This window comes from Dermacentor silvarum, chromosome 10 (genome assembly GCF_013339745.2).
Source record: "Dermacentor silvarum isolate Dsil-2018 chromosome 10, BIME_Dsil_1.4, whole genome shotgun sequence".
NCBI lineage: Eukaryota > Metazoa > Arthropoda > Arachnida > Ixodida > Ixodidae > Dermacentor > Dermacentor silvarum.
In genome coordinates, this window is record NC_051163.1 from 144,389,030 (window position 1) to 144,416,457 (window position 27,428).

The 27,428-nt window shown below is 49.2% G+C and overlaps 1 protein-coding gene across 1 annotated transcript in view; it reads left to right on the plus strand.

Annotated features, from left to right (window-relative positions):
- Positions 1–27,428, plus strand: part of LOC119431026 (calcium-dependent secretion activator-like) — a 629,635-nt gene that overhangs the window by 502,810 nt on the left and 99,397 nt on the right. Inside the window, exon 25 of the mRNA XM_049657435.1 lies at positions 2,733–2,807. Coding sequence (XP_049513392.1) covers positions 2,733–2,807 — 75 coding nt within the window. The remainder of the gene's footprint in view (positions 1–2,732; positions 2,808–27,428) is intronic.

The window sequence follows — 27,428 nt, forward strand, 5'->3', positions numbered from 1 at the left end:
CTCGCAATTTTTGCTATCTGATCCCCGCGTCCTCCCTTAATTTAGCTAGCTTTAATTGTGTTTCGATGATACAAATTTCGGCTAATACGAATATTTTTCCTGACCCTGTGAGATTCGTATCATCAAGATTCCACTGTACATTGTGCTCTCATGTTAACAACCAGAAAACAGAATGCGTGACCTGCAGAACCCAGAATACCGATCCACTTGTCAGTTGCAAGGAAGGGGTTGTTAACAAATTCCGCTTTCGTGCAAGAAGGTTTACATTGGAGAAACGGGGCAATGTTTAAATGAAGAGCTAAATCCAAAAAATCTTTTTTTTTTTTCAAAAAATGCGTTTTTGAAGTGCATGGTGACCTACCTTAACATAGAAGATCCTTTCAAAACATTAAACTCCAATGATGTAGGGGAAAGGGACTGGTTCCAATGTGGCCATCCCTTCCAAAGAGTGCGGGTGTGAGCCTCGCCTAAGAGATAGCATTGTTCTGAATAGAAGTCAAGACAGCGTTGCCCGTGAGCTGAAGGAAGCCTTCTACATTAAAAGGAACGGCCCGGAATGCATCAGCGAACCGTTGAATATACTGTATAAAAGTGAAATGTCCTTTTTAGAGGCCCTTAGTTAGAAATTAGCACCTTGGTGCATCGCCTGTGCTTGGTGATAAATCTTAATTTTTTAGTTTCAAATGGGGTAACCCCCTACAGCGGTGCTCTTGTGTCGCGTTACCATAATCTCTTATGGTCCTTTGGCCCTATACACCACGTGTCATAGTCGTGAACGTCATCTTTTATTCGAGATTCATAATCGTTTTATCGCCTTGTTCCCTGTTACCATGTGATTTTCAATCACGTGTGAGTTGCGCTGCCAGATTTGCCCATATATTTTCTTGTGTTCCTGTCAATAAAGAATCAGTTGTTAGTAAGCACTCGTCCGTGTCTCTTCTTGTGTCGTCTGTTTGGCGCTTTAGTACTTCAAGAAGAAAGCTACGTACGGGCGGAAACTTCCAACTATATTTCAGAACAAAAGCGAGCCTATATTATTACACATCAGGTCAACACGTGCCACAGAACTTTGATGTAGACTTAAAGTTCTTCCATGTTATCAGAGACAAACCCCCCATAGTAAGCTTGTATACCAAATGAATCGCATCACTGTCATGCAGAGATACATAGACAAATCTATCACGTGAGCTGAAAACACATGATGCTGTGGTACAACGGAACACTGTAATCAAGAGTTCGACGGAAGCCCGTCTGGTCGGGATGGAAAATGCCAAAGAAAGATGTACACCGTTCAAACGAACTTTAAAAAGCAGGACGTATTGACTTCTATACGGAAGCCTTGTTCACAATGGGAAAAAAAAAAAGGTTTAAGTAGGTTTTAGTACGTGACGTTAGCACCGCGCGTAAGACAAAGGAAGGGTTCCGTCGTTTCGATAGAGCGTGTGTCCTGTTGACTGTATCTCGAGGGCCTCCAGGTACAGGTGCTACTTCCAGTTTCTTCCCTGGCTGATTAGACTAGAGTTCGCCCACTCAGTATTGTGCATAGTCGTTGCTGCCTGCTCTGCCAAAGCATTTGACGCCAATCTTTTCTTATCCACATTGTTCTGATGTTGGCGCAGCCGTTGTTTAAGGTTGCCCATCTCCCAGATGTAGATGCAATTGCAGTCTGCACAGGGGGTCTCGTAAACAATGCCAGGAAAGACTTCTTTTGGCAGCTTGCCCTTCCCACTCACGAGCGCACCTCGCACGTGAGCTGCCTCAAAGTCATATTTACGCAGCACGTGTAATAAGGTCTCGCTTATCCTGGGCAGGTAAGGAATTGGAGTGCCTCTCTTCTGATGGGCACTGGCAAGCTGGGAAGGGTTGGACAAACGGTGTTCCATCATGAATGCAGTGGGCTAACCACTCTTCGAAAGATCCTTAGGGATTGTCTGCACATTGGAGTTTAGGTCTTCAGGTTTCGTGCAAATGCAGCTTGCATGGCCCCACAGGGAGGCCTCTTGTGAGCATCAGGATGACCAGACGTGATGTTCAGGTACCTGCCAATGTGTGTAAGTTTTTCTGAAAATGTTGAAAGAAAGTACACCGTTGCTCTTTTTACTAATACATCCAAAAAAGGTAGTTTCTGGTCTGCCTCCATCTCCACTGTGAACTGAATGAAATCTGCTTGAACAGTTCAAATGCATGGTGAAAGCTTCTAAAGCACAGCACTTGATTACACAAAAACAATCGTCAATGTAGCATAGAAAAATTCTTGGTGTTGGGCTGAAGGAAGCTCTTGCTTATTGTTACTCTTACTGCATATCTTCAACTCAATATGTCAGAATGTATTGGTTTTTGTTATTCGGTACGTGACTGTTACAGCTAAGCATGCATGTATACCTGCTCACACAATGTCTAGAGGCCCCATAAGTATCTGACACATGCATGGCAACTATTGCATAGAAAATAAGTAGACACATTAAAAAAATGTAACTAGACAGCAGTGTATAAAATTGAGCTGATCAGTTCATTAAGTAAAGAATGTGGCAGTGGTAAGGGAAAAAAGAAGGTATTGCAGCTGGCATGTTTTTAATTAGTTTTAGGATGTCAACGCAACAAAAAGGTCGGTCAAGTGAGAGTTGTACTTTTCAATGCATAATTATTTACTGCGCTGTTAGGAGGTTGTAAAAGGAGATCACTGCACTTACAAAAACAGTGTTGTAGAATTGTGCGCATTTGCTATTCTGCAGCACCAGTACCACAGCAAAATTGATGGCCTCGTGGATGGGACACTTCAAGAGATGCAGACAGGACTCATTGCCAAGGTGAGTTTGTTGGCGGCAATACTGCCTTTGTGGCATTTGCTGCTAATGCAGTGCCACAGCCACCTGTATAGTCACTAAATAACTATTAAACTGTTACAGTGCAACTTTGATACCATTCTGCGTAATACGTTTTTCGAGATGATACGTCTTCTTTTTTTCGTTTGTCGGCCACGCCCCATAGGAGCAATGTATTTTCATGCGGTTGCGTTTTCACCTGAAATTGGATGATACGACTTCAAAGTGGTATTTCTGAAAATCGTAGCTTTATATTCAAGTGTACTAAATTAAATACAATCCAACACCCCACGAACAACTTGTTAAGGGCCGGCGACACTAGCGGAAGAACGCGCGCCACAAAAGCTGCCGCGAAGCAGGTTTTTCGTGCGTTGGGAGGAATCGGTGCTGGACCAATTTAGATTGCCGCGCGCCCCGGTGGCGAAGGAGCCGCTAGCAGCAGCAGAGCTGCCCTCTGATGTACACACGGGCGCGGCCGGTCTGGAGGCCCGCGCTCGGTCTTTAAAGAAGGGAGCGCGCGCCTCCTGACTGGCCGTGGCATGTGGAACTCATATGCGGACCCGCCCGACCGCAATTTTCGCGCTCGTAGTATCGTCTGCTCGCGTCAGCTTTCGCGCGCGCTTGTTTTGGTTGGCTTTTCAGGCGAGATCTTCATGTGGTCACGTGGCTGAATGAAGCGCCTGCCCTCGTCCGCCAGTCGTATCGCTCGTGTCGAGCTCTGTTCTTCAGTGTTCCTTTGTTTTGGAATTCTTGGCCTCGTGGTGCCGTGACCTCCGTCACAGAACTTGTTATCTTTCAAAATAACTTGTTTACGGACTTTGGAAAAAAGAAAGTTCAGCAAAAACTGACGACCTGTTTTAATGTTGCTCAATAAAAGTGTGTTGACTGCGATTCGGTTTGTGTGGTGTCATGATGCTGCTCTGCATAACATCTGTGTTATGCGGACCATTATCACTCCACGCTGCAGGAAGCTTTGCTAGCGAGTTTGTCACCAAGTGAGCCTGTTTTCTTACGTTTTGGGGCTTGCTTCGAATGGTACGATTTTTAGATGATACGTTTTGTTTTCCGGTTCCCGCGAAGATGGTATCAACGAGGTTCCACTGTAAATAAGTCGAGCTTCTGTTAAGTGCAGACGACGGTCATAAGCTGTAGGTTAGGCATTCTATGCTCCAGGTATGAACAAACATATTGATTTAGTATTCATTTGAAAGGTATGTTGTCTAAGGAGGCAAAATTCAAGGTGTTGTGGAACAGAACCGCACAGAGCAACACTTTGTCTGAGTGCTTTGCTGCTCTCACTTGACCAATGCTTTCAATAATTTTGTCGCGAATGTGGACAAGCCTTGTCCGATGTATCTCTTTATTTGGAACAACAAAATGACACGTCTATGTTCTTTCACACTTAACTGTGATTTTGTCAATAATTACAACTTTCCATAACAGCAGTAGTGTAGTGACATCAATGATATCCAGATACGGCTGGTGATGTTAGTTGCTAATAAACATTTTACCACGAATTCTTGTGCACATATACGATTCCTGTTTAGCTGCGTCTGCTTTTCCAAGTCAAATGCAGATTGCAAAGTAGTAATGTTGTATAAAAATCTCATTGAATTAGGAAAATATAGACCTGGATGTGTCCTGCCATTTTGCTGTTATAAGAAGCTGATGTTGACATGTAGTGACATGTATTTTTTAATTTATATTAATGACTTACCCCTACACGTATCTTGCAAGATACAAACTTTGCTGATGACTGCGGGATTTACCATCCAGTTTCCAATGCTACTAACAAAAACACCTTACAACAAAGCCTTAACAACGTGCAGTCTTGGAGTGAACAATGGCTAATGACTCTTAATCCCAACAAATATAAACATATATCTTTTACCCGCCGCCGTAACCCTTTCCTGTCCTCTTATACAATAGTAAACGTTCCCATAGAATCAGCAGAATCATTTAAGTACTTGGGCGTAACACTTTCCCATGATCTCAGTTCGGGTACGCATATTTCCAACATACTTTCATCAGCAAACAGAACTTTTGGCTTCACGAGATGACACTTGCGTGGCGCCCCACAGAACATAAAACTCCTAGCTTTCAAATCCCTAATCAGACCAAAAGTTGAATACACATCACCCTTCTGGAATCCATATCTTGTTAACGCGCTCGAGTCCTTTCAAAACCGCATCATCAGATACATCCAATCATCATACTCATATGACATAAGCGTATCATCCTTAAGAGCAAAATCTGATCTACAGCCCCTTGCACGTCGTTGCGCAACAGCCAGCCTTTGCCTCTTTCATAAGTTCTTTTATAGTTCCCTAATTCACGAGCCATACAGGGTGTTTCATTTTAGCTGCACCAAATATTTAAAAATTGCCTGTGGCAGATAACACAATTATAATCCTTGATCTAAACTACTCGATGAGGCGGCCATTACTTCCACGAGAAATCAAAACGCCTAATTGAGTAATTAGCATAATTACGCTAGTTAACTTTTTAATTAATGATTTTACAGCACATCTTTCAATCTACGAATTATAGCCGCTGAGTTCGCAAGGCGTATCCACTTGGGACGAATTCTCAGGACTGAACCAGTTTCGAGATATTAATTTTTAACGTGTCCGACGAAATGTATGGGCGTTCCAGTTAACTTTTTGAGGGAAACGCTGTTTTATGCATTGAAGCACAAAGTTAACTGGAATGCCCATGCATTTCGTCGGACACTTTGAAAATTATTATCTCGAAACTGGTTCAGTCCTGAGAATTCGTCCCAAGTGGATACGCCTTGCGAACTCAGCGGCTATAATTCGTGGATTGAAAGATGTGCTGTAAAATCATTAATTAAAAAGTTAACTAGCGTAATTATGCTAATTACTCAATTAGGCGTTTTGATTTCTCGTGGAAGTAATGGCCGCCTCATCGAGTAGTTTAGATCAAGGATTATAATTTTGTTATCTGCCACAGGCAATTTTTAAAAGTTTGGTGCAGCTAAAATGAAACACCCTGTATATCACACCACCCGCACGCAAATCGCTACGAACTGGGCACCCATTACAAGTCTTACGGCCATGCTCCTATACAACTACTTTTTCTTCGTCTTTTTTTTTCCCCGCACAGCATCAGACTGGAACGCCCTTCCCCACCACGTCGCTGAAATCACTTGCCCGACATCGTTCTTCGAAAATGTGTCTATGTTGGCTGAAAAATAATCAGCTTTTTTCACGCGCCATTTTTTCCCTCTTCTTTCTGTGTTTATTTATTTATTTTATTTTATTTATTTATTTTACAAGTACTACCAGCCTTGTTACCAGGCCTTAGGCAGGAGTAGGCATTTGAAACAAAACATGAATATGAAATATGACCAAACAGGATAGCAGACACTGAACAAGAATCTGCATAACAAACAACACAAGCAAAACCTTTTAACAATCCTGATTTGACGAGACGCGGGATGAATGCTATGGTTTATTCACAAAGTGCAGAAAGAAAGGATGAAACCGTTGGACAGTTGTGGCGGGTAATGCGTTCCATTCGGAAATCGTACGCACCCCTGGAGCTCCGCTCTGGTCGACGGTTGTGCTCGCCAACACCAGTCATGGCACAAACCACCGCATCCACTGCCGCGACCACTTCAGCTCCGCTAGCTGGGCCTATGTGGTCCGTCACCGCACCGCAACGTGACCCTCAGGTTTTTTCTGGCCTTCGCGGCGAAGACGTGGAAGACTGGCTTGACCAGTACGACAGGGTGAGTGCTTGCAACCATTGGGACGAGTCAAACAAGCTCCGCAACGTTGCCTTCTACCTGAGGCAGGTCGCCCAAACTTGGTTTTTCAACCATGAACGGGACTTCCCTGATTGGCCAGCCTTTACTGCGCAGCTGCGACAGATATTTGGCACATCTGCTGGGCGCTCCGAAGTAGCGAAACAGAAGCTCGCTACCCGCATCCAGGGAGCCGACGAATCCTATACCTCCTACATTGAAGACGTTCTGGCTCTCTGCCGTCGCGCTCAGAGTGACATGCCCGAAGTGGAACGTATCCGCCATATCCTGAAGGGCATCAACTCCGTTGCTTTTCACGCCCTTGTTATTCAGAACCCCACTTCCATTAGTGACATCATCACGACTTGCCAATGACTTGCCACGATCTGCTCCTTTCGTCTTCCACGCGCCTCCTGCGACGCTCACCTTACCGACAACGACGAATTGCGAGCACTCATCCGCATCATTGTGCAAGAGGAGCTTCACGGCCATGGTCCAGCCAACACCGCCATTGCGTCTCTGCACGCTCCTCCTCCCAATTTGCGCGAGATCATTAAAGAAGAACTGGCATCCATGCCAACTGTCACACATGCCCGGTCCCCTGCGCCTGTTTGTGCACCTTCTTACGCTGAGATTGCTTCGTGGCCTGCGGTCCCAGTTCCATCTGCACCTGCCACCGTTGTCTGCGACCACCTGGCCTTGATAGCAGCGAAGGCCCCCGTGGCACCCTACGACTCTACCTGGCGCCCTTCCTGCCTAGTATGTTTCTACTGTGGCATACGTGGTCATATCTTTCGTTTCTGCCGCCGGCGCCAGCATGATGAACGACGTGGTTATTCCGCCTATGAGAGAGACTATGTGCCCAGATCGGACGCCTATGTTCCAGCACCCTATATATCCTCGTCACGTCGCTCGCCCTCACCTCCGTTGTCCCAAAACATGTCCCGGTCTTCTCGCTCACCCCGTCGTCGTTCCCCGTCTCCGTTCCCCCGTACTTCATCGCCCCTGCGATGAAGTACAGCCTCCACTTCTTTCGACAACCATCCGGAAAACTAGACGCTGCAGTTTTTGGAGGAGGAACTGCTTGTTTGCGAACAGTCCCAATTCCTCCTGCTCGCCCGACTAATTTACTCGCTGTTTGTGTGGAAGGTGTTTCTGTCGACAGTCTTATTGACACTGGCGCCGCCATCTCTGTTATTCATCACGAACTATGCTTCCGTCTACAAAAAGTGCAAACTCCGTATGTTGGTCCGGTCTTATGTGGCGCCAATGACAATCCGATTTACCCTACCGGACAGTGTACTGCTCGTGTCCTCATTGGCGGAATTCGCCATCATATACAGTTTACTGTTCTTCTGTCGTGTGCTGATCCGATCATCTTAGGCTGGGATTTCTTGTCAGCTGCATCTGCTATCATTCCGTGCGGACAACCACTTATACCTATTACGGACACTGAGCTCTCTGACGTTGCCGATTCCTCGCCGCCCCACCTTGTCACAGCGGCAGATTTTGTTCTTCCACCCGGCCAAGCCCGCATTCTCACCATTAAATCTAGTGTGGGCGTTTATTACGCATGTCTTCTTCATCTGTATATTATCATCATCATTCTACGTTGCTCGATCCTCATCATCAGTTATGTGTGATCATCATCATCATCAGGTGTGTGCCTTTGCTGGTTCGCTCCCGAGTACTTGGGCCGAATAAACGTTGTGCCAACAGAGACGTCTTAAGTGGTGGAGGTAGCTCATTCGATCCTCAGTCCTCTGCCCGCTCAGTCTACCCCCCTGTTGCTACGTTCAGGCCGCCGCTTGGGCTCACTGTCCGCTAGCATGTCTCAGGACGCACCACCCTCCACTTCTACCACTACCGTTCTTACACCACCAGCCACCCCTTACATCTTAAGCAGCCACCAGCGTGACCCCCATCTCTTCGCTGGTCTTCGTGGGGAAGATGTGGAGGACTGGCTGGATGACTACGAGCGAGTAAGTTCCGCCAATCATTGGGACGACCCCCACAAGCTCCGCCACGTCTCCTTCTACCTGACGGGTATGGCGAAGACTTGGTCCTTCAACCACGAGATAGACTCTACTGAGTGGGCTGCCTTCAAGCAGCAGCTCCGCCAAGTATTTGGTACACCGGCTGTTCGTTCTACCATCGCAAAGAAAAACCTCGATACTCGCCAATAGCAGCCAGGCGAGTCTTACACATCGTATATCGAGGATGTTCTTGCGCTTTGCCGCCGTGTGAGTTCATCTATGTCAGAGTCAGATAAAGTGCGCCACGTTCTGAAAGGCATAGATCAGTCGCCTTTAACGCCCTTGCCATCAAGAACCCCCGCTACAATCACTGACATTGTCACAACGTGTCAGCGCCTGGACGAACTTGTCTGTTTACCTTCAGCTGGACGTTGGCAACTATTCTTCTACGGCGGACCCACATCTGCGTGTCATAATACGAGCTATGATACGTGAAGAATTACAACCTATGGGCTTGTCGTCACCGTCGGTGTGCCTCAGTGCGCCTTCTAGCACTGCCTTGCGCGACATCATTAGGGATGAAGTGGCGTCCTTGACCTGCTCCACGCGTGTGCAACCCTCCGCCTCTCGTCCCCTACCAACGTACGCGGAAGTTGCTGCCACGCCTCCAGGCAACGCCAACTCCACGGTGCCGGGACCCACGTACGCGTCTGTTGCTGCCGCGCCTCCAGTAAACATCTCGTCGATGCCGCCCGAGCTTTCATCGACCCATTTGACTGCACTGACTCCCGGAGCACCAAGCCCCCTGTACTATCCGCCATGGCGTCCATCACGTCCCACGTGCTATTACTACGGCTATCGCGGCCATATTTCACGTTACTGCCGCAAACGCCAGCAGGACGAGCGTCGGGGATACGACATCCCCGAACGCAACTTTTCCAGTGGAGCCTCTGCCCAAAGCAAGCGTTTCTCTTCACCTCCGCTCCGCTCTACTTCTCCACCCGCATCGACTGAAGACCGCAGCACTTACCGTTCAGCCAGACACCGCTCCTCTTCACCGTTCACCACTCCACGTCACCACTACGGCCCGTCTCCCTCAACTCTAACATTCGTCCGGAAAACTAAGCAATGCAATTTTTGAAGGACAAACTGCATACGACACCAGGACTGAAATTCCTCCAGCGCACCCATCCAATATGCTCTGGGTGTTTGTCCAAGGAGTGCCCGTCGATGCTTTGGTGGACAAAGGCGCGACAATTTCCGTTATTCACCCAGATTTATGTTCCCATCTCAGGAAAGTCACGACGCCATACGACGGACTGACGCTAGTTGCAGCCCAAGGGGACACTGTTCGACCTTCCGCTCTTTGTACTGCCCGTGTTGTGATTGATGATATTCGGCACCATATACAATTAGCTGTGCTGTCCCCGTGCGCTCATCAACTTATTTTAGGGTGGGATTTTCTGTCTTCTGCTTCCGCGGCCATTTGTTGTGGTCAACGCGTCGTGCATCTTACGGAAACCGACTACTTACTTGGGGAAGACTATTGGCAAATCCCAATGCACGAAGACGATAAAGAAAAAACAGCGTTAGCCACCCCTGATGGGCTTTATGAATTCAACATCATGCCTTTCGGGCTATGCAATGCACCTGCGACTTTTGAACGCATGATTGACTCCGTGCTGCATGGCCTGAAATGGAAAACTTGCCTCTGCTACCTGGATGACATTGTCGTCTTTTCGTCAACATTTATTCAGCACCTGCAACGCTTAGATGAAGTTCTGGCGTGCCTTGCCGACGCTGGTCTTCTGCTCAACACGAAGAAATGCCATTTTGCCAGCACATCTATTAAGGTCCTGGGGCATGTCGTGAGCAAGGAGGGCATACATCCTGACTCTGACAAGATTGCTGCGGTCCTTCACTTCCCTCGCCCAGAAAGGTCTAAAGACTTGCGAAGCTTCCTTGGCCTGGCTTCTTATTTCTGTTGCTTTATACGGAACTTTGCCTCCATCGCTGTGCCGCTACACAAGCTACTTGTTTCCGGTGTACCCTTTCACTGGTCTCAAGAATGTGAAGCAGCCTTTGACATTTTGAAGGACGCCCTCACATCTGAACCTGTGCTTTGCCATTTTGATGAGACTTCACCGACTCTCTTGCACACAGACACTAGCGGCCACGGCATCGGCACCATTCTTCTGCAACGCGACAACTCTTCGCGCGAGAGTCGTTGCATATGCCAGCAGCGTACTCAGCGATGCCGAGAAGAACTATACGATAACTGAGCAGGAGTGCCTGGCTGTTGTTTGGTCCGTACAGAAGTTTCATTCCTATTTGCACGGGCGTCATTTTACAATTGCTATGGACCACCACGGATTATGCTGGCTCTCCACTCTCAAGAACTTGGCTGGACGCCTGGGTCGCTGGATTCTCCACCTGCATTAATATGACTTTGACATTATTCATAAGTCAGGCAAAAAACACAAAGACGCTGACGCTCTTTCTCGTTGCCCGCTTCCTGCGCACCCACTCGACACCTCGGCAACTGTGTCGCAAAGCAGCTCTTCGGATGTCACTTCTACGCCGGTTTCCTCTCTAACTTCAATAGACTACCTTTCTCAGGACGACGATCAAACATTTGCATCTCGCCAACGGGCTGACCCATATTGTCGGCGTATGATAGACCACCTCTCTGGTGCTTCTCGCCCACCTAACGCGGGCTTCGACGCCAACTCGCACAATTCAAGCTGGACAATCACGTGCTGTATCGGCGCATTTACCACCTTGACGGTCAACGCTGGGTGCCCGTTTTTACCGCGCTCTCTTCGAGCCGATGTCTTCAGAGCATTCCACGATGACATGACAGCTGGCCATCTCGGTTTCCACAAAACCTACGATCGCATTCGAAGCCGTTACTATTGGCCTGGCCTTTCTACTAGTGTGGGGAGATACGTCGGTTCCTGTTCTGTGTGTCAGCGTTGCAAACTCCCAACATCTGCTCCTGCCGGCGAATTACTGCCTATTCCGTGTCCCACCGCACCATTTGAGGTTGTTGGCATCGACCTTTATGGGCCCCTTTCTGTTACTGCAGCTGGCAATTGGTGGATAGTGACCGCCATCGACCACCTGACGTGCTACGCTGAGACAACATCAGTGATCACTGGCTCGGCTTCGGAGGTTGCCGACTTCGTCCTTCAAGCTATAATTCTGCGCCATGGTGCTCCTCGGGTACTGCTAAGCGACTGTGGAAACGTCTTTCTTTCACAACTTTTAAACGAAGTCCTGCGTGCCTCTAGTACCACCCACAAAACAGCGTTGAGTTACCATCCACAAACTAACGGCTTGACAGAGCGATTTCATTGCACGCTTGCCGACATGATCGCCGTATATATTCAGCCTGATCACAAGAATTGGGACAAGCTTCCACTATTCGTCACTTCCGCCTACAACACGGCCGTTCAGCGTACCACCGCCATTTTACCTATTTTACGGACGGTCGCCTACTCCCTTCTAGACGTTTCTTTCTTCAATTCTCCTGTCGACCCATCTGCATCATCTAGCAAAGAATTCGTTTCACGACTCGCCCAGTGCCGCCAGCGTGCTCGCGTAAACACAGCAGCCAGGCAACAAGACCGGAAGATCATTTACGACACCTTCCATCGTGTTGTGTCTTTCATACCTGGTGAGGAAATACTTCTATTGACGCCCCTTCGCACGCCTGGTTTGTGCGAAAAGTTCCAGCCGCGATTCATCTGGCCCTACATAGTCCTGGAGCAGACATCGCCCGTCAATTATCGCGTGACTCCTGTTGTCGCCGCAACAGACCGCCGTTGTCACAGCACTGAGGTCGTTCATGTCTCCCGCATGAAACCCTTCAGGCGGCGTTCTTTGTCACCTTGACCTGCAGCCAGGATGGCCGCTTCCACATGGGGGGGAAATTAGTGTGGGCGTTTATTACGCACGTGTTCTTCATCTATATATTATCATCATCATTCTACGTTGCTCGATCCTCATCTTCAGTTTTGTGTGATCATCATCATCGGGTGTGTGCCTTTGCTGGTTCGCTCCCGAGTACTCGGGCCGAATAAACGTCGTGCCAACAGAGCCGTCTTACTAGCGAAAATATCGACAGTGCCGCAGTGGTTTCCCCTTCTCAGCGCTGCATTTTTCGGGGAATCGCTATCGCTTCTTGTCTAGTGCGTTTCTCACGCGGCTGCGCCAGTCTGACCGCCTACAACACGACATCAGAGCCACTTCTGCTGCCGGAGGGGTCCACTGTTGCCATGCCTATCGACGCAGCACCAGTATGTGTCGTCACTGCTTCGCCTGTTTCCTTCTTCGCCGAGTGTACGCACACAGACGGTTCACCCAGTGCTCTCAGGGCCACTGTGAGTTCAGATCTGAGCCCAACTCAGTCTGATGCCTTGCTGACCATCTTAAAAAAAGCACCAACTTTGCTTTGATGTGTGTTCGGATGGCTTGGGTAAAACAACAGTGGCCGCTCATCACATCGAAACCGACGGATCCCGCGTCATTCGTCGCCGCCCTTACCGTGTATCGTCTGCTGAACGGAAAGTTATGGAAGACCAAGTCAACGACATGCTCGCACGGAACGTTATAAGGCCTTCAGCAAGCCCTTGGTCGTCTCCTGTTGTTCTAGTAAAAAAAAAAGGACGGTTCGGTACGCTTTTGTGTCGATTATAGGGCACTAAACATAATTACCCGTAAGGATGTATATCCTATGCCCCGTATTGACGATGCTTTGGATACCTTACAAAGTGCCAAATACTTTTCGAGCCTCGACTTGCATTCTGGATATTGGCAGATCCTGATGCATGAGCCCGACAAAGAGAGGACGGCGTTTGCAACACCTGATGGCCTTTTCGAATTCAACGTAATGCCTTTTGGTCTGTGCAATGCGCCAGGCACATTTGAACGAATGATCGATACCGTACTACGCAGCCTCAAATGAAAAACCTGCCTATGTTACCTGGACGACATTGTCATCTTTTCATCCAGCTTCTCCCAGCACCTAGAACGTTTAGACTACGTTCTCACGTGTCTAGCCAAGGCCAGTCTCCAGCTCAATACTAAGAAGTGTCGATTTGTGAGCCACAGCATCAAAGTATTAGGTCACGTGGTCAGCAAGCACGGCATTGAGCCAGATCCCGACAAGGTCGCTGCTGTACAGCATTTTCCAACACCAACCACACCTAAAGACCTTCGCAGCTTTCTCGGATTAGCGTCGTACTTCCGCCGCTTTGTCCGTGGCTTCGCGACTATCGCAGCTCCTCTTCATAAACTCCTGACCACGACCACACCCTTTACCTGGACGGATGAATGTGAAGCCACCTTTCAGACCCTCAAGTGATGCCTCACATCAGGACCAGTGCTTCGTCACTTTGATCCTACAGCCTCTACTATCCTCCTCACTGACGCAAGTGGGCATGGAATAGGCGCTGTCCTGCTGCAGCGGAACCACGCGTCTGAAGAGCAAGTCGTGGCCTACGCGAGTCGTACTCTTTCTCCTGCTGAGCGAATTTATACTACAGTAAAAGCTCGATGATACGAATCTCACGGGATCACGAAAAATATTCGTATTGTCCGAAATTCGTATCATCGAAACACAATTAAAACTACTGTCGAATCTCGATAATTCGAACTCGAAGGGGCCCGAAAATTTCGTGAAAAAAAAAAAGTCGTGAAATATCGCAGCGCGCAAGCGCATAGCAAGCGCGGGCCACGAAACTGCCCACGCCGGAAACGGTCGCTTCCCGATAACGACAGAAAACGAAGCTTCAGGGAGCCGGGCGGCGCCGGCACACGGGTGCGCGCGGAGACCGTCGAAGGTGAGGGAGGAGTGCGGCAGGGAAGTGGATTTGGCCGCGTCAACTCCGCCGCTTCGGTGGCTCCCCTCGCCCTCCCTCTCAACTCCCTCGTAGCTCTCTCACCTTCGACTCCGTGCGCACATCTCTGTGCGCGCCCGCCGCCGTGCTGGCGCCAGCTTATTTTAGCCGCCCCCTGAAGTTTCGTTTTCTGCCGTTATCGGGAAGCGAGCGTTTGCGGGCGTGGCAGTTTCGTTGGCCCGACTGTGCCTCCGCCGCTGCTTCCCTCTGCGCTGCTGCCGCAGCGTGCAAGGTCAACATGTGACTAGAAAATAGAGGAGAAGGGTTCACTGCCATTTTATCCGCGTGGCTGAGACGTCGGCACTAGTGTGTGCTAGAATACAGTTGTCTAGAACACTCTAGTCGGCACGTACACGCTTGTTCCGGCGCGATGCAGAAACGCGACCTTGCAATTTGAGAGAGGGGGAAATTTCCGCCGTGGGTTCTTTTTTTTTCCCCCCGTTCCTTCGCGCGCGGCATTGAGGGGTCTCTCCTGAGCTTTTGCTCTATGGCGGTGTCGGAGCAATGCCGGTCGGAGGCGCCGCCGCGTTATTTGGCGCGCTGCTAAGAGCATTGTCAGTACGCGGTATGTTCGAAATAAGCGTGTTCGAATTAACGAGATTCGACTGTAGCTAAATTAAAGAGTCAGAGGTGAACTCACTCAGGCACATGCACGTAAAAAGCATTTATTTCTTGAAGCGCCACCGCTTCAAACTCTTCACGCCCAGTCGCGGAGTCCGCGCTGTCCGGCGCAGCGCCTCCGCACCAAAAGAGAAGGAGAGAAAGCGCGTGACTGCGCGCTGTTCTCTTTCGCGGCCGTCGGTGGGGCGGCGTTTATTCGTATCAACTGACGCAGGCTGAAAATCGATTCGTAACAACCGTTCTCTAGCACGTTGCAAAGTAATGGGGCTCGGCCGGGACCACAGAAAAATTCGTATCATCCGGAAATTCGTATTAGCCGTGATCGTATCATCGAGCTTTTACTGTATCACCGAACAAGAATGCCTCACCATCGTATGGTCCGTACAAAAGTTTCGCCCCTATCTATATGGCCGCCAATTCACAATTGTGACTGACCACCATGCTCTGTGTTGGTTGTCCTCCCTGAAGAATCTGTCCGGACGCCTCGGCCGTTGGGTTCTGTGTTTGCAGGAGTACGACTACACTGTCACATATAGGTCTGGCAGGCAACATCAAGATGCTGATGCTTTATCTCGTTGCCCGCTGTCGCCAAATGCCCACGTCTCACCTTCCCTCCGTTCGGCACCGCCCAGCCAACCGACCACAACCATGGCCCCGGTACGGTTCGTGACCTCGGTCGACATTCTGTCCTCAGAAGACCTCGCCTCCCTCCAACGTGCAGATACGTACTGCCGCACAATTATCGACCAGCTCACTGGCTTATCCCGTCCTCCCAACAGCCACTTAAGACGACAACTGGCACAGTTTAAACTTCATGATGGCTCATTATTGCGGCAAGTTTACCACCCTACCAGTCACCGATGGGTCCCAGTCGTCCCTCGCTCACTTCGACTGCAAATTTTACAAGCTTTTCACGACGACACAACGGCTGGTCACTTAGGATTTCATAAAACCTACGACCGCATTAAGACTCGCTGTTTCTGGCCTGGCCTGTCTACTAGTGTTGCCAAGTACGTCAGTTTGTGTGCATCATGCCAACATCGAAAACCTTCGACCTCTCTTCCCGCCGGCCCTTTGCAACCATTGCCGTGCCCATCTGTTCCCTTTGAATTCGTGGGCATTGACTTATATGGACCCCTTCCGCTTACACCCGCGGCTCACCGCTGAATTGTCACCGCTGGATTGTCATCGCTGGATTGTCACCGCTGGATTGTCACCGCCGTGGACCATCTCACTCGCTACGCTGAGACGGCAGCTCTTCCTTCTGGTGCGGCCTCTGAGGTCGCCAAGTTTGTCCTGCAAGGTGCGCCTTGTGTTCTTCTAAGTGACCGTGGCAAGACATTTCTTTCCCATGTTCTTGCTGAAGTCCTGCAAGCCTCAAACACCATCCATAAGACCACCTCTGCGTACCATCCCCAGACCAATGGTCTTACCGAGCGATTCCATCGAACTCTCTCCAACATGATTTCCAAGTATGTGAAACCCAACCACACAAACTGGGACACTATACTTCCTTTCGTCACATTTGCATATAATACTGCCGTTCAACGCACAACAAACTGCAGCCCCTTTTTCCTCGTGTACGGCCGTGCACCGTCTTTTGTCTTGGACACCACCTTCATCTCTACACCTTCTGTTCCATCCACATCTCTACCAGGGAGTTCGCCGCCCGCGTCGCCCACTGCCGCGAAATTGCGCGCGCCCACACCGCGACCATTCAGGACAAGAGGAAAGTCCGTTGTGATGTGACCCGTCGTGTCATTTCGTTCCGCCCAGGCAACGAAGTGCTCCTGTGGACTCCTGTTCAAGTGCCAGGGCTCTGTGAAAAATTTCTTCACAGGTATCGGGGCCCATATACCGTGCTTGAAAGAACATCTGCCGTGAACTATCGCGTAGCTCCTGTTACCTCGGTTACTGACTGCCATTGCCGCAGCACTGAAATTGTTCACGTCTGTCGCCTGAAGCCGTATCTTCGGCGTTAGGACCGTTTCTGACTCGCTGCCTTACCGGCCGCTTTCGTGAGGGGGGGAAGTTAGTGTGAGCGCTAACTGTGCAGTTCATCGTCTTCATGTGTATATACCCATCCTCATAATCATCATAATTTTGTTGGGTTGGTGTTCGTGGGCTCTCTCGCCCTGTGTGACAATACAAGAGCTCTGCCTTCGTCCCGGGCGTCGTCTCACAATATACAGAATAGGTGCATCTTCGTCCCTCTTAGCCAGTATCCTGCCGTTTTCGGTCCAGACGAATTTAAATTTTTTTTCTTTGCCTTTCAGCCTTGCCAGCCGATACAGCTCCCGTTGTGCACGCGAAAGATTGTGATTGAAGTAAAGCCACGGAAAGGTGCTCTCACGAGCAAGCTCACGTAGCGTGTAGCGAGCCATTCCTGCTTGGCCTAGACAGTGTGCACACCGGAATGGTATTGCTCCGTGCGGGAAGTCGGTGAACATCGGTCGTTTTGAATGCCCAAATGTTTAGCTTCGCGGCCAGTTCTGACAAGAAGGAAGGCAAATCCTCGTTGGGGTTATATGGCCGGCCATGAATCTCAAAATTGCAGTGTCGGCTGTATTGCTCTAAGTCGCCAACCTTCGCAAGCAGCTCAGCCTGGGCAACAATCTTAGCGCAGAGTGTATCTACTTGCGTGCCTAGCTCGCCGACTGGTATCTGGTTCGCAGTTACTGTGGACAACACCGATTCATATTTAGCGGCAAGGGAATCGAGCGACCCCTGTATCTGCAGAACAGTTTGTGTAGTTTTTTCTCCGGTAGCTTTGAAGGTCGGTAGTTCTTCCACTCGACTAGCCAACATTTCGACTGTAGTCGTCAGCCGGTCCAGTTTATCATTTACAGTCAAAAGTTGTTGTTCTAGTGCTCCATCGTCCAATTTATTACCCAATACAGGTTGCTTGACGGCTTGCGTCTTGCATGCGGGGCAGACCCAGGATCCCCATTTTACTGCTGACATTTTTGAAAAAGTTGACTCGGCAACCGTCAAGCAGTTCTTACCCAAGTGATAAGCTTCATTACACACAGAGCACGTCTGAAACTTATCGTCTCGCGGCAATGGCTCGGCACAAATAGTACAATCGGGCATTGTGGTGCAGTCGGCGGCAGAGAGCAAAATAGAAAAGGAACGCAGGCAGGTCTGAACTCACCTGTCGAGAGCAAAATAACAGATCAATACATGGTACAGCCTTGCCACCGACTGCGACGGGAGTCGGCGGGAGCAGTCCTTGTATAGACGGTAGTCAGACTTGATTGGGCTGGCCGAAACCAGGTGACCAAGGCAATGGAAGCGATGGTGGGCGACAGAGAATGAAGCCGATGTTGGTCCTTTGGTATCTTGATGTGAAGATCGGAGATCCGGGAAGCCAGCACGTGTCGATGCGTGTTCCCTGATAACCGGATCGGTTCCTTCGAATGCGTGCGCAACCGAACAGTGTGTCGACAGCAAAATAATGGATCAATACATGGTACAGCCTTGCCGCCGACTGTCAAACGTCTGGAAAACGTCATATTTTAGCTCGGCGGCACCCCTCTCATCTGGTTTTGGACCCACGAGGACGATCTCACCAGCTGGGACATGTTCAAGCAACAGCTCCGCGACCTTTTCGGCAACCCGTTTGGTCGACAACTTGCCACCAAGGAACAATTGGTGGTACGTACCCAGACGTCAACTGAACCGTACTTGTCGTACATACGGGACGTGCTGGCCTTGCATCTACAAGCTGACCAGAAGATGTCTGAGGCTCCCAAGATCGCCCACATTTTTCAATTCAATTCAAGTTTATTCTATTTTTCTTGAGATATACGAAAAAAAATGGAGGAGGCCCGAACAAAAAGTGAAACTCTGTTCACTTGACAGGGATTCAGGCCCCCTTTACAAGGCACAGCAGTTGATGTGGAACACCAAAGAAAGAAACACTCCTTATGCGTAATTACAGTAACAAAGCATCCTGTGTCCTTTTGTTTTTATATGTATATAAAAAAACACTTAGTATGTATACACACAAAAGAAAAAACACAAATCACCATATGTTACATTAAGTATTAAAAGAAACATTAAATATTCTTCATTACAGTAGTTTCATTACACTTGTACACAGTTTCATTACACTATAGAAACATATATAAAATGAAAATAGAAGAAACGTATATTTTTCACAGATGTGCACTACTCAACAGATACAAAAAATTTTCTTAGTGTTTTCTTACTGGTAGATTCAATGAATATTTCATGTTCAATCAAGTAGTGTAAGAGTTTTGGCAGTCTGTAACAAAGCATCTCACTCATATTTAATCGAGTGTATGCAATAATCCACTTTTCAGTATTACGGAAAGGATAAGGGTGAGTTTTTTCCTTAAGTTCAGCTAATGTACGTAATGTTCCATCAGAAAATTTAGGGCATTGTTTGTATCTGAGGGCTAAATTGTATGTGTAGAAGTTTTGAGCAGGAACTACGCAAAACCGAGTAAATAGCGGTCCTGTGTGTCCTCTGTAGTGTTCTCCAGCTATATGACGGATAGCTTTCTTTTGCAGTACGTGTAATCTATTTATATTTGTTAGTGACGTGGTGCCCCAAACAAGAAAAGAGTAGCTCATCTGAGAGGAGAATAATGCATGATACAGCTGTGGTTTGACACTACTCGAAAGTGAAAATTGTGATTTTGCGAAGACACCTACGGTTTTGGAAAGGCGGGCAACGAGGTGGTTGATATGTGTATCCCACGACAAATTTTTATGAAAGTAAACTCCAAGAGTTTTGACAGTGTCAACAATCTCTATGATGGAATTATGGAGAACTAATGTGTCTGTTAGTGAGAAATTTATTTCGTGTAGTGAAAATACGATAGCTTTTGTTTTGTTTTCATTTATTTGTAACAAATTCAAATTGCACCATGTGCTAAGACCTTTGAGAACATTGCTTATATCACTATAGTCGGGTACAACTTAAGAAGACAGGAGAGGCACCGGCCAGATGACCGAAGCGCAGCAGCCGATTTCCTCCGCGACTAAAGAAATAGTCCCGCTGACGCGACTCGCCCGGCTTGAATCGCGGGCTGCCATGTTCTCCGTCAGCGGGGACACCGGCCGTCCGGTTCATGAGGCAAGTCTTCAGTGCGCGCCCATTGCTGGAGGCTCGTATGCATCTGCCTTTGAGGGAGCAAATGCCGCTGCCTTCTAAAGTTGTACCCGGCTATAGTTGTTTTATGTAAATTCTGTGAATGAAATAGTGTCGTATCATGTGCATATAAGACATATTGTCACGTACGAGTTTGTACCACTGTGGACATACTGACGTTGGTTGGGAAAGAAGAGGCAGAAGTGTCTCGGAGCTCGGTAGATGGTGTCACCCTGGCCACAGAGCTACAACCCTCTGTATATATTGTAAATACATATATTTTCTCCCCGTAACATTTTGGTGGAGGTGCTGGGTAATCTCGCCACAAGCTGGCCCTGGATCTTCGCAGCGGGCGTCACATCGGTTCCGCTGTTATGGCTACTGACGCTGCCTCCGACGCTGACGCTGCCTCCGCCGCTCAGACACCGGCGGAAGTGGTACTAACCCAGCTACGTCACCCGGGAATCTTCACTGGCACTGGCAAGGTCGACGTCGAAGACTGGCTGACGTCGTATGAGCGCGTCGGTAAGCACAACAAGTGGAATGCCACACATTTGCTGGCAAACCTGATCTTTTACTTGGGAGGAACCGCGAAGGTATGGTTCGAGACGCATGAAACCGAAATTACAAGCTGGGACTCCTGCAAGGAAAAGCTACGCGATCTTTTCGGAAGGCCTGTGGGACGTCAAATGGAGGCCAAGCAAGAGCTAGCGTCACGTGTCCAGACACCAACCGAATCATACGTCGCGTATATTCAAGACGTTCTGGCTCCCTGCCGTAAAGCGGACATGCTAGAGGCCGATAGGGTTGGACACATCTTGGAAGGGCATCGCAGACGATGCGTTCAACCTCCTGCTTTGCAGGAACTGCTCAACGGTTGAATCCATAATAAAGGAATGCCGGAATTTTGAGCAAGCGAAGAGCAAACGCATCGTACAACGCTTCGACCGACTTCCCAATACGGCTGCCACTTCCTCCTGCAACGACCCTCCGGCATCACATCCGCCTGCCACGCCAAGCTTGACACAGGTCATCCGCCGCGAACTTGAGGCTATGGCTCCAAGTTCTCACTGTCCCCATACGCACGACAACATGACCATCTCGCTCATTCAAGCTGTTGTCCGCCAAGAAATTGCCAACATGGACATCCAGTCTGCCGTCCGCCCACGTCCCACCCCTACCACTCCTGTCATTGCCTCTGCTGCACCTCGCCAGTCGTTCCAGAGTCGATATCGGAACCCATCTGAGTGGCGAACACCGGATGACAGGCCGATTTGCTTTGCTTGCTCCCGGGTCGGTCACATCTCCCGCCACTGCCGTAGTAGCCGCTGGTACTCCTCGCCTCAACCATACGCTGATCGCCGCTTCAACCGAGACCCTCGGTCTCTGTCGCCCCTTTCTGAACCATACCATGCCGGCCTTCCCTCTCGGGGAAACACCACTAGCCGCTCGCCCTCGCCGCAACGCCGTCAGTCCCGCTCGCCTACACCTCGACGCCCCTCGTCCCCGTCCTACGCGGGCCGCTTCTCAGGAAACTAAGCAATGCAGCCCCCGGAGGTGAGGCTGCGTTGACGACTCTGACTGCAAAACCTCTGCTGAACCCTGCTGCTCGACCGAACCTTGTTGAAATTTTTGTTGATGATGTACCCGTTCAAGCCCTCATCGATACTGGCGCTCAGGTGTCGGTTATGCGATCAGATCTTCGTAGCCGTCTCCGTAAAGTCCTGACACCTGCCGAGTCGCCTGCCGTCCGAGTGGCTAATGGCAGTACAACAGCCGTGATGGGAATGTGCGCCGCCCGTGTTACCATTGCCAGTCGTCCTGTGTTAGTCCTGTTCACTGTACTGGCCGAGTGTCCCCACGAAGTGATTCTTGGAATCGACTTCCTGACTGCTCATTCAGCACTTATTGACTGCGCAACCGGCACCCTTCGCCTTGAACTGCCCCATTACTTTGCCGACCCGACCGAAGACCAGAAGTCCCGACTTCGTTCTGCTGAATTTGTTCGCCTGCAACCTGATGCTGCGACCTACGTCCTCATGTCGCCTTCTCCTCCACTTCGAGATGGTCCTTACGTGGTGTCCCCACTTTGCGACGTTCTCCTGGCACGCCAAATCGCACTACCCAGCTCCATTGTCACTCTTGTTAACAACCGAGCGTGGCTTCCCCTTCTGAACTTTGGTTCGTGTCTGCAAGTGCTTCCTGAGGGTGTATCTCTCGCTTTGCTGTCCCCTTTGGAAGAGTGTGGAGTAGCTGCTCTTACGCCCGAACCACGATTCGACACTGCTGCAGCTTCCGACCGTCCTACTTCAAGCAACGACAAGTTTACGCCCATGATAGCTACTGACCTACGGCCTGCTTACGCCGACGCCCTTCGCCGTATTCTGATGTCCTATGAAGACATCTTTGATTTTGGAAATCGCCCGCTAGGTCGCACTCGTGTCGTCACCCATTCCATCCTCACAGGTGACGCTCCTCCTATACACCGGAGGCCCTACCGTGTGTCAGCAGCTGAACGCCAGGTGATCCAAACGGAGGTGGACAAAATGCTCTCCAAGGATATTATCGAGCCTTCCTGCAGTCCGTGGGCGTCACCTGTCGTTTTGGTTAAAAAGAAGGACAATACCTGGAGATTTTGTATCGATTACCAACACCTGAATAAGATTACGAAAAAGGACGTGTATCCGCTTCCGCGTATTGATGACGCGCTGGACTGCTTACACGGTGCCAGTTATTTTTCATCGATTGATTTGCGCTCCGGCTACTGGCAAATCGCAGTCGATGAACGAGATCGCGAAAAGACCGCCTTTGTCACCCCAGATGGTCTCTACCAATTTAAAGTGATGCCTTTTGGACTGTGTAATGCCCCTGCTACCTTCGAGCGCATGATGGACTCTCTTCTGCGCGGATTCAAATGGACCACATGCCTCTGCTACCTTGATGACATCATAGTTTTTTCACCGACGTTTGAGAGCCACCTTCACCGACTCTCAGCTACCTTGATGTTTTTAGACGTGCCGGCCTACAACTCAATTCTGCAAAATGCCATTTCGGCCGCCGCCAAATACGAGTACTTGGTCACTTAGTTGACGCTTCTGGCGTCCAGCCTGATCCTGACAAAGTTCGTGCCGTTGGGGAGTTTCCCCTTCCGCGTTCTCCTACCGATGTCCGCAGTTTTCTAGGGCTGTGTTCCTATTTTTGGCAATTTATCCAGAACTTTGCCGAAATCGCGCGTCCTCTCACAGACCTTCTGAAAAAGGACACCACTTTTCGTTGGGGACCCGACCAGGCTGAAGCATTTTCAACGCTTATCAGTCGCCTTACCAATCCACCCGTGTTGGGTCATTTTGATCCGCATGCCTACACCGAAGTTCGCACTGATGCAAGCGGTCATGGCATTGGCGCTATCTTGTCCCAACGACAGCGGGACACCAATCGCGTGATCGCGTATGCTAGCCGTCTTTCTGCACCAGAGCGAAACTACTCGATAACAGAACGTGAATGCTTGGCCCTTCTTTGGTCCATTGCTAAGTTCCGCCCTTACCTGTTCGGTCGACATTTCATCGTCGTGACAGATCATCATGCCTTATGTTGGCTATCCTCACTCAGAGACCCGACAGGCCGTCTTGGCCGCTGGGCTTTACGCCTGCAAGAGTACACGTTTTCCGTGTCCTACAAATCTGGGCGGTTACATAAGGACGCCGACTGCCTCTCCCGCTACCCTGTCGACCCACCGGATGGCACCGAAACCGATACAGATACCTGCGTTTTGTCGATCTCCGACTTCTCACGCATCGCCGACGAGCAGCGTCGTGACCCATATTCGCGATCCATCATCGAACGCATTACCTCGGAGCAACAGGACGCTTCTCTATGTATGTTTGTTCTCCAGGACGGGACCTTATATCGACGCAATATGAATCCTCATGGTGCTGAACTGCTCCTCGTCGTTCCCCAGCATCTGCGCTCGACAATTCTCTCGCAGTTACACGATGCGCCTACCGCTGGTCATTTGGGTGTCTCCCGTACATATGACCGTGTGCGCAGACGATTTTTCTGGCCTGGGCTATATCGCTCTGTTCAAAGCTACGTCGCTGCCTGCGAACTTTGCCAACGCCGCAAGAAGCCTCCATTGTCTCCCGCTGGCCACCTTCAGCCTATAGATATCCCCAGTGAGCCATTTTTCCGCGTCGGCCTGGACCTCCTTGGCCCATTTCCTACCTCATCCTCGGGCAACAAGTGGGTGGCTGTTGCGACGGACTATACCACGCGTTATGCCATAACGCGGGCCCTCCCTACAAGCTGCGCAACTGATGTGGCTGATTTTCTCCTCCATGAAGTCATCCTACATCATGGTGCCCCACGTCAGCTACTCACCGATAGAGGCCCCTGTTTTCTTTCTAAGGTTGTCGACGACCTTCTTCGTTCTTGCTCAACGTCCCACAAGTTCACGACGGCTTACCACCCACAGACAAACGGACTTACCGAGCGTCTCAACCGTACACTTACGGACATGCTCTCCATGTACGTGAGTGATGATCACCGGGATTGGGACTGCACCTTACCTTTCGTGACGTTTGCATACAATTCGTCGCGTCACGATATTACTGGTTATTCCCCGTTCTATCTACTATATGGCCGTCACCCTCTCCTGCCTCTTGACTCACTGCTCCCTTCTGACGCCACCACTACCACGTTCTATGCTCACGACGCCATTGTTCGCGCGGCCGCAGCACGTCGTATTGCCCGTGACCGTCTTCTGGCATCTCAGACTATCCAGAAGCACCGTTACGACAGTCATCGTCGGGACGCTCATTTCAGCCCTGGGTCCCTTGTTCTGCTTTGGGTACCCTCCCGCCGCGTCGGCCTTTGCGAAAAACTGCTGCCACGATACGTCGGGCCATACCAAGTTCTTCGCCAAGTCACCAGCCTCACATATGAGATCTCACCTGTGAATTCAAAGTCTTCTACCACCCCAGGAACTGATATCGTGCACGTTTCGCGACTAAAGCCCTATAACTCGCACGCTGATTCGACACCCTAAGAAGCATCGAGACGATGCTTCTGCCGCCGGGGGGTTCATGTCACGTACGAGTTTGTACCGCTGTGGACAAAATGACGTTGGTTGGGGAAGAAGAGGCAGAAGTATCTCGGAGCTCGGTAGATGGTGTCACCCTGGCCACAGAGCTACAACCCTCTGTATATATTGTAAATACATATATTTTCTCCCCGTAACAATATTTAGGTGTTTTACTAATACTTGTGATGTCATTTATATAGAGATCAAACAATAAGGGACCTAAAATACTCCCTTGGGGAACCCCTGTATTTATGGGTTTACATGAAGATGAGTATCCATTGATTTCTACACGTTGCATGCGATTCCAGAGGTATGATGCTATGAGATCTAATGGTAAACCACGGACACCATACAACTTTAGTTTTATTAGCAGTGTTTAATGATTCAGTCTATCGAATGCCTTCGAGAAGTCTATGTAATTGCCTGTGAATGCTTTGAGAATGAAGTCTTTCTGAGCTAAATGTGCAAGTTCTGTGGAACGGCCACTGCGAAAGCCAAACTGGGCGCCATTAAGTATACTGAATTTATCAGTGAACTTCGTTAATCTTGTCAAAATTATTTTTTCAAGGCCTTTAGAAAAAATGGGTAATATGGAAATTGGTCGGTAATTAGAAAAGTTATTTTTGTCACCTCCTTTGAATATCACAACCACTTTTGATATCTGCATTTTCTTTGGAAAGACACCTGTACTGAGCGCTAAGTTATAAGTATTGCAAAGATGTGGTAAAATAATGTCTATTACATATTTAACTGGTCTTATCTGTATTCCATCTATGTCACAAGCTGCACTATTTTTAAAGGAGATAAATATGCCAAAGATTTCATTATCATTTGTGGGTCTGAGATATATACTGCTACGTTTTTATTTATTTCGTTTGCTGCCTCTGGGTAATGTGTACTGACCACTAAACTCGTAAAAAAATCATTAAATGACTCACTAAGTTCTGCACCCTTGACGGTTACATTGTTTAGCATCAATTCTTTAATAGTTTATGTGGTATGTGAGCAACCCACTAATTTGTTTATCATTTTCAACATAACATCGGGCTTGGTCCTTTCATAATGGGCTTCTTCGATTTTCGGAGTTCTGGCAGCCCGCTGGCAGCCAGACAGCAGCCAGCTAGTTCCGGTTGTGATAGGAAGTCACATGAGCTGGGATCCCAAGACAACCCGGAGCTGCCCGAAGTTTGCAAAATCGAACGCCGGGACAGCGCTGGCCGCGGGATAAATGTAAACAAGCTACCAAAATGGCAGCGACCGGCGTGGGCGGCGTGCGCGTGGCGTAGTCAGCCCATTTCTGCGTTGCCACCGTGAAAATATACAGCTGTATTCGGAAAAACACTTTTGCGAGAGTTCGCGCGACTGGGCATCTCACTTTGCACAGCGTAACAAACGGCCTGCGACGAGTCCGATGCCAAGACGCAAAATCGCACGTAAATAATCGCGCAAAAGCAATCGCTCAAGGATGCCTCGAGGAGGTCGGCCACCGGCGACATTTGAAGTCATTTGACAAGACACGAAAAAGCGGGTAGGTCATTAAGCGTAAAATTTCGTGCCCATAGACATGCTTGAATTCGATTTCAGAAAGTTTGTTTCGGTTGATAGTGCTCCTTTCAATTCTGCTCCTGTGCTGAAGGAGCTGGGGGCTGCGGCTGGCCAACGAGGCGTTGGGCTGGCGCATGAAAATGTATGACACCTGTGACCATCAAAAAGCTTTATCATGAGAGCAATAATTAACCTAATATACGTGTGGCCACTACTCATCTCAGTGCATTCCTTTAACATCAACGGCAGTTTCGAGCTGCCACCCAAGCATACGGCGGATAGACGGAGCGAACGTGGGCTAGCTGCGAGTCCCAGGGTTGCCACTGAGTGTTGAGTCAATGTCGCCAGACGACGAGGAAAAAGTAGCCAAAAGTAGCCATTTTTTTGTAAATTTCGCCAAAAACGTCGCCACACTAGATATGTACGGCAATACCTAGTAATAAATTCTTCCAATTTTGCATAACCTCGCAGAATACAGTACCATCCAAAACCCTGAAATTATATTGACGTTCTCCAATGCCAGTTGCATCGCCCGCTTCAGAATGGGAGCTTGATACGCCTGGTTCTCCGACTAGCCGTTAGATGGCACC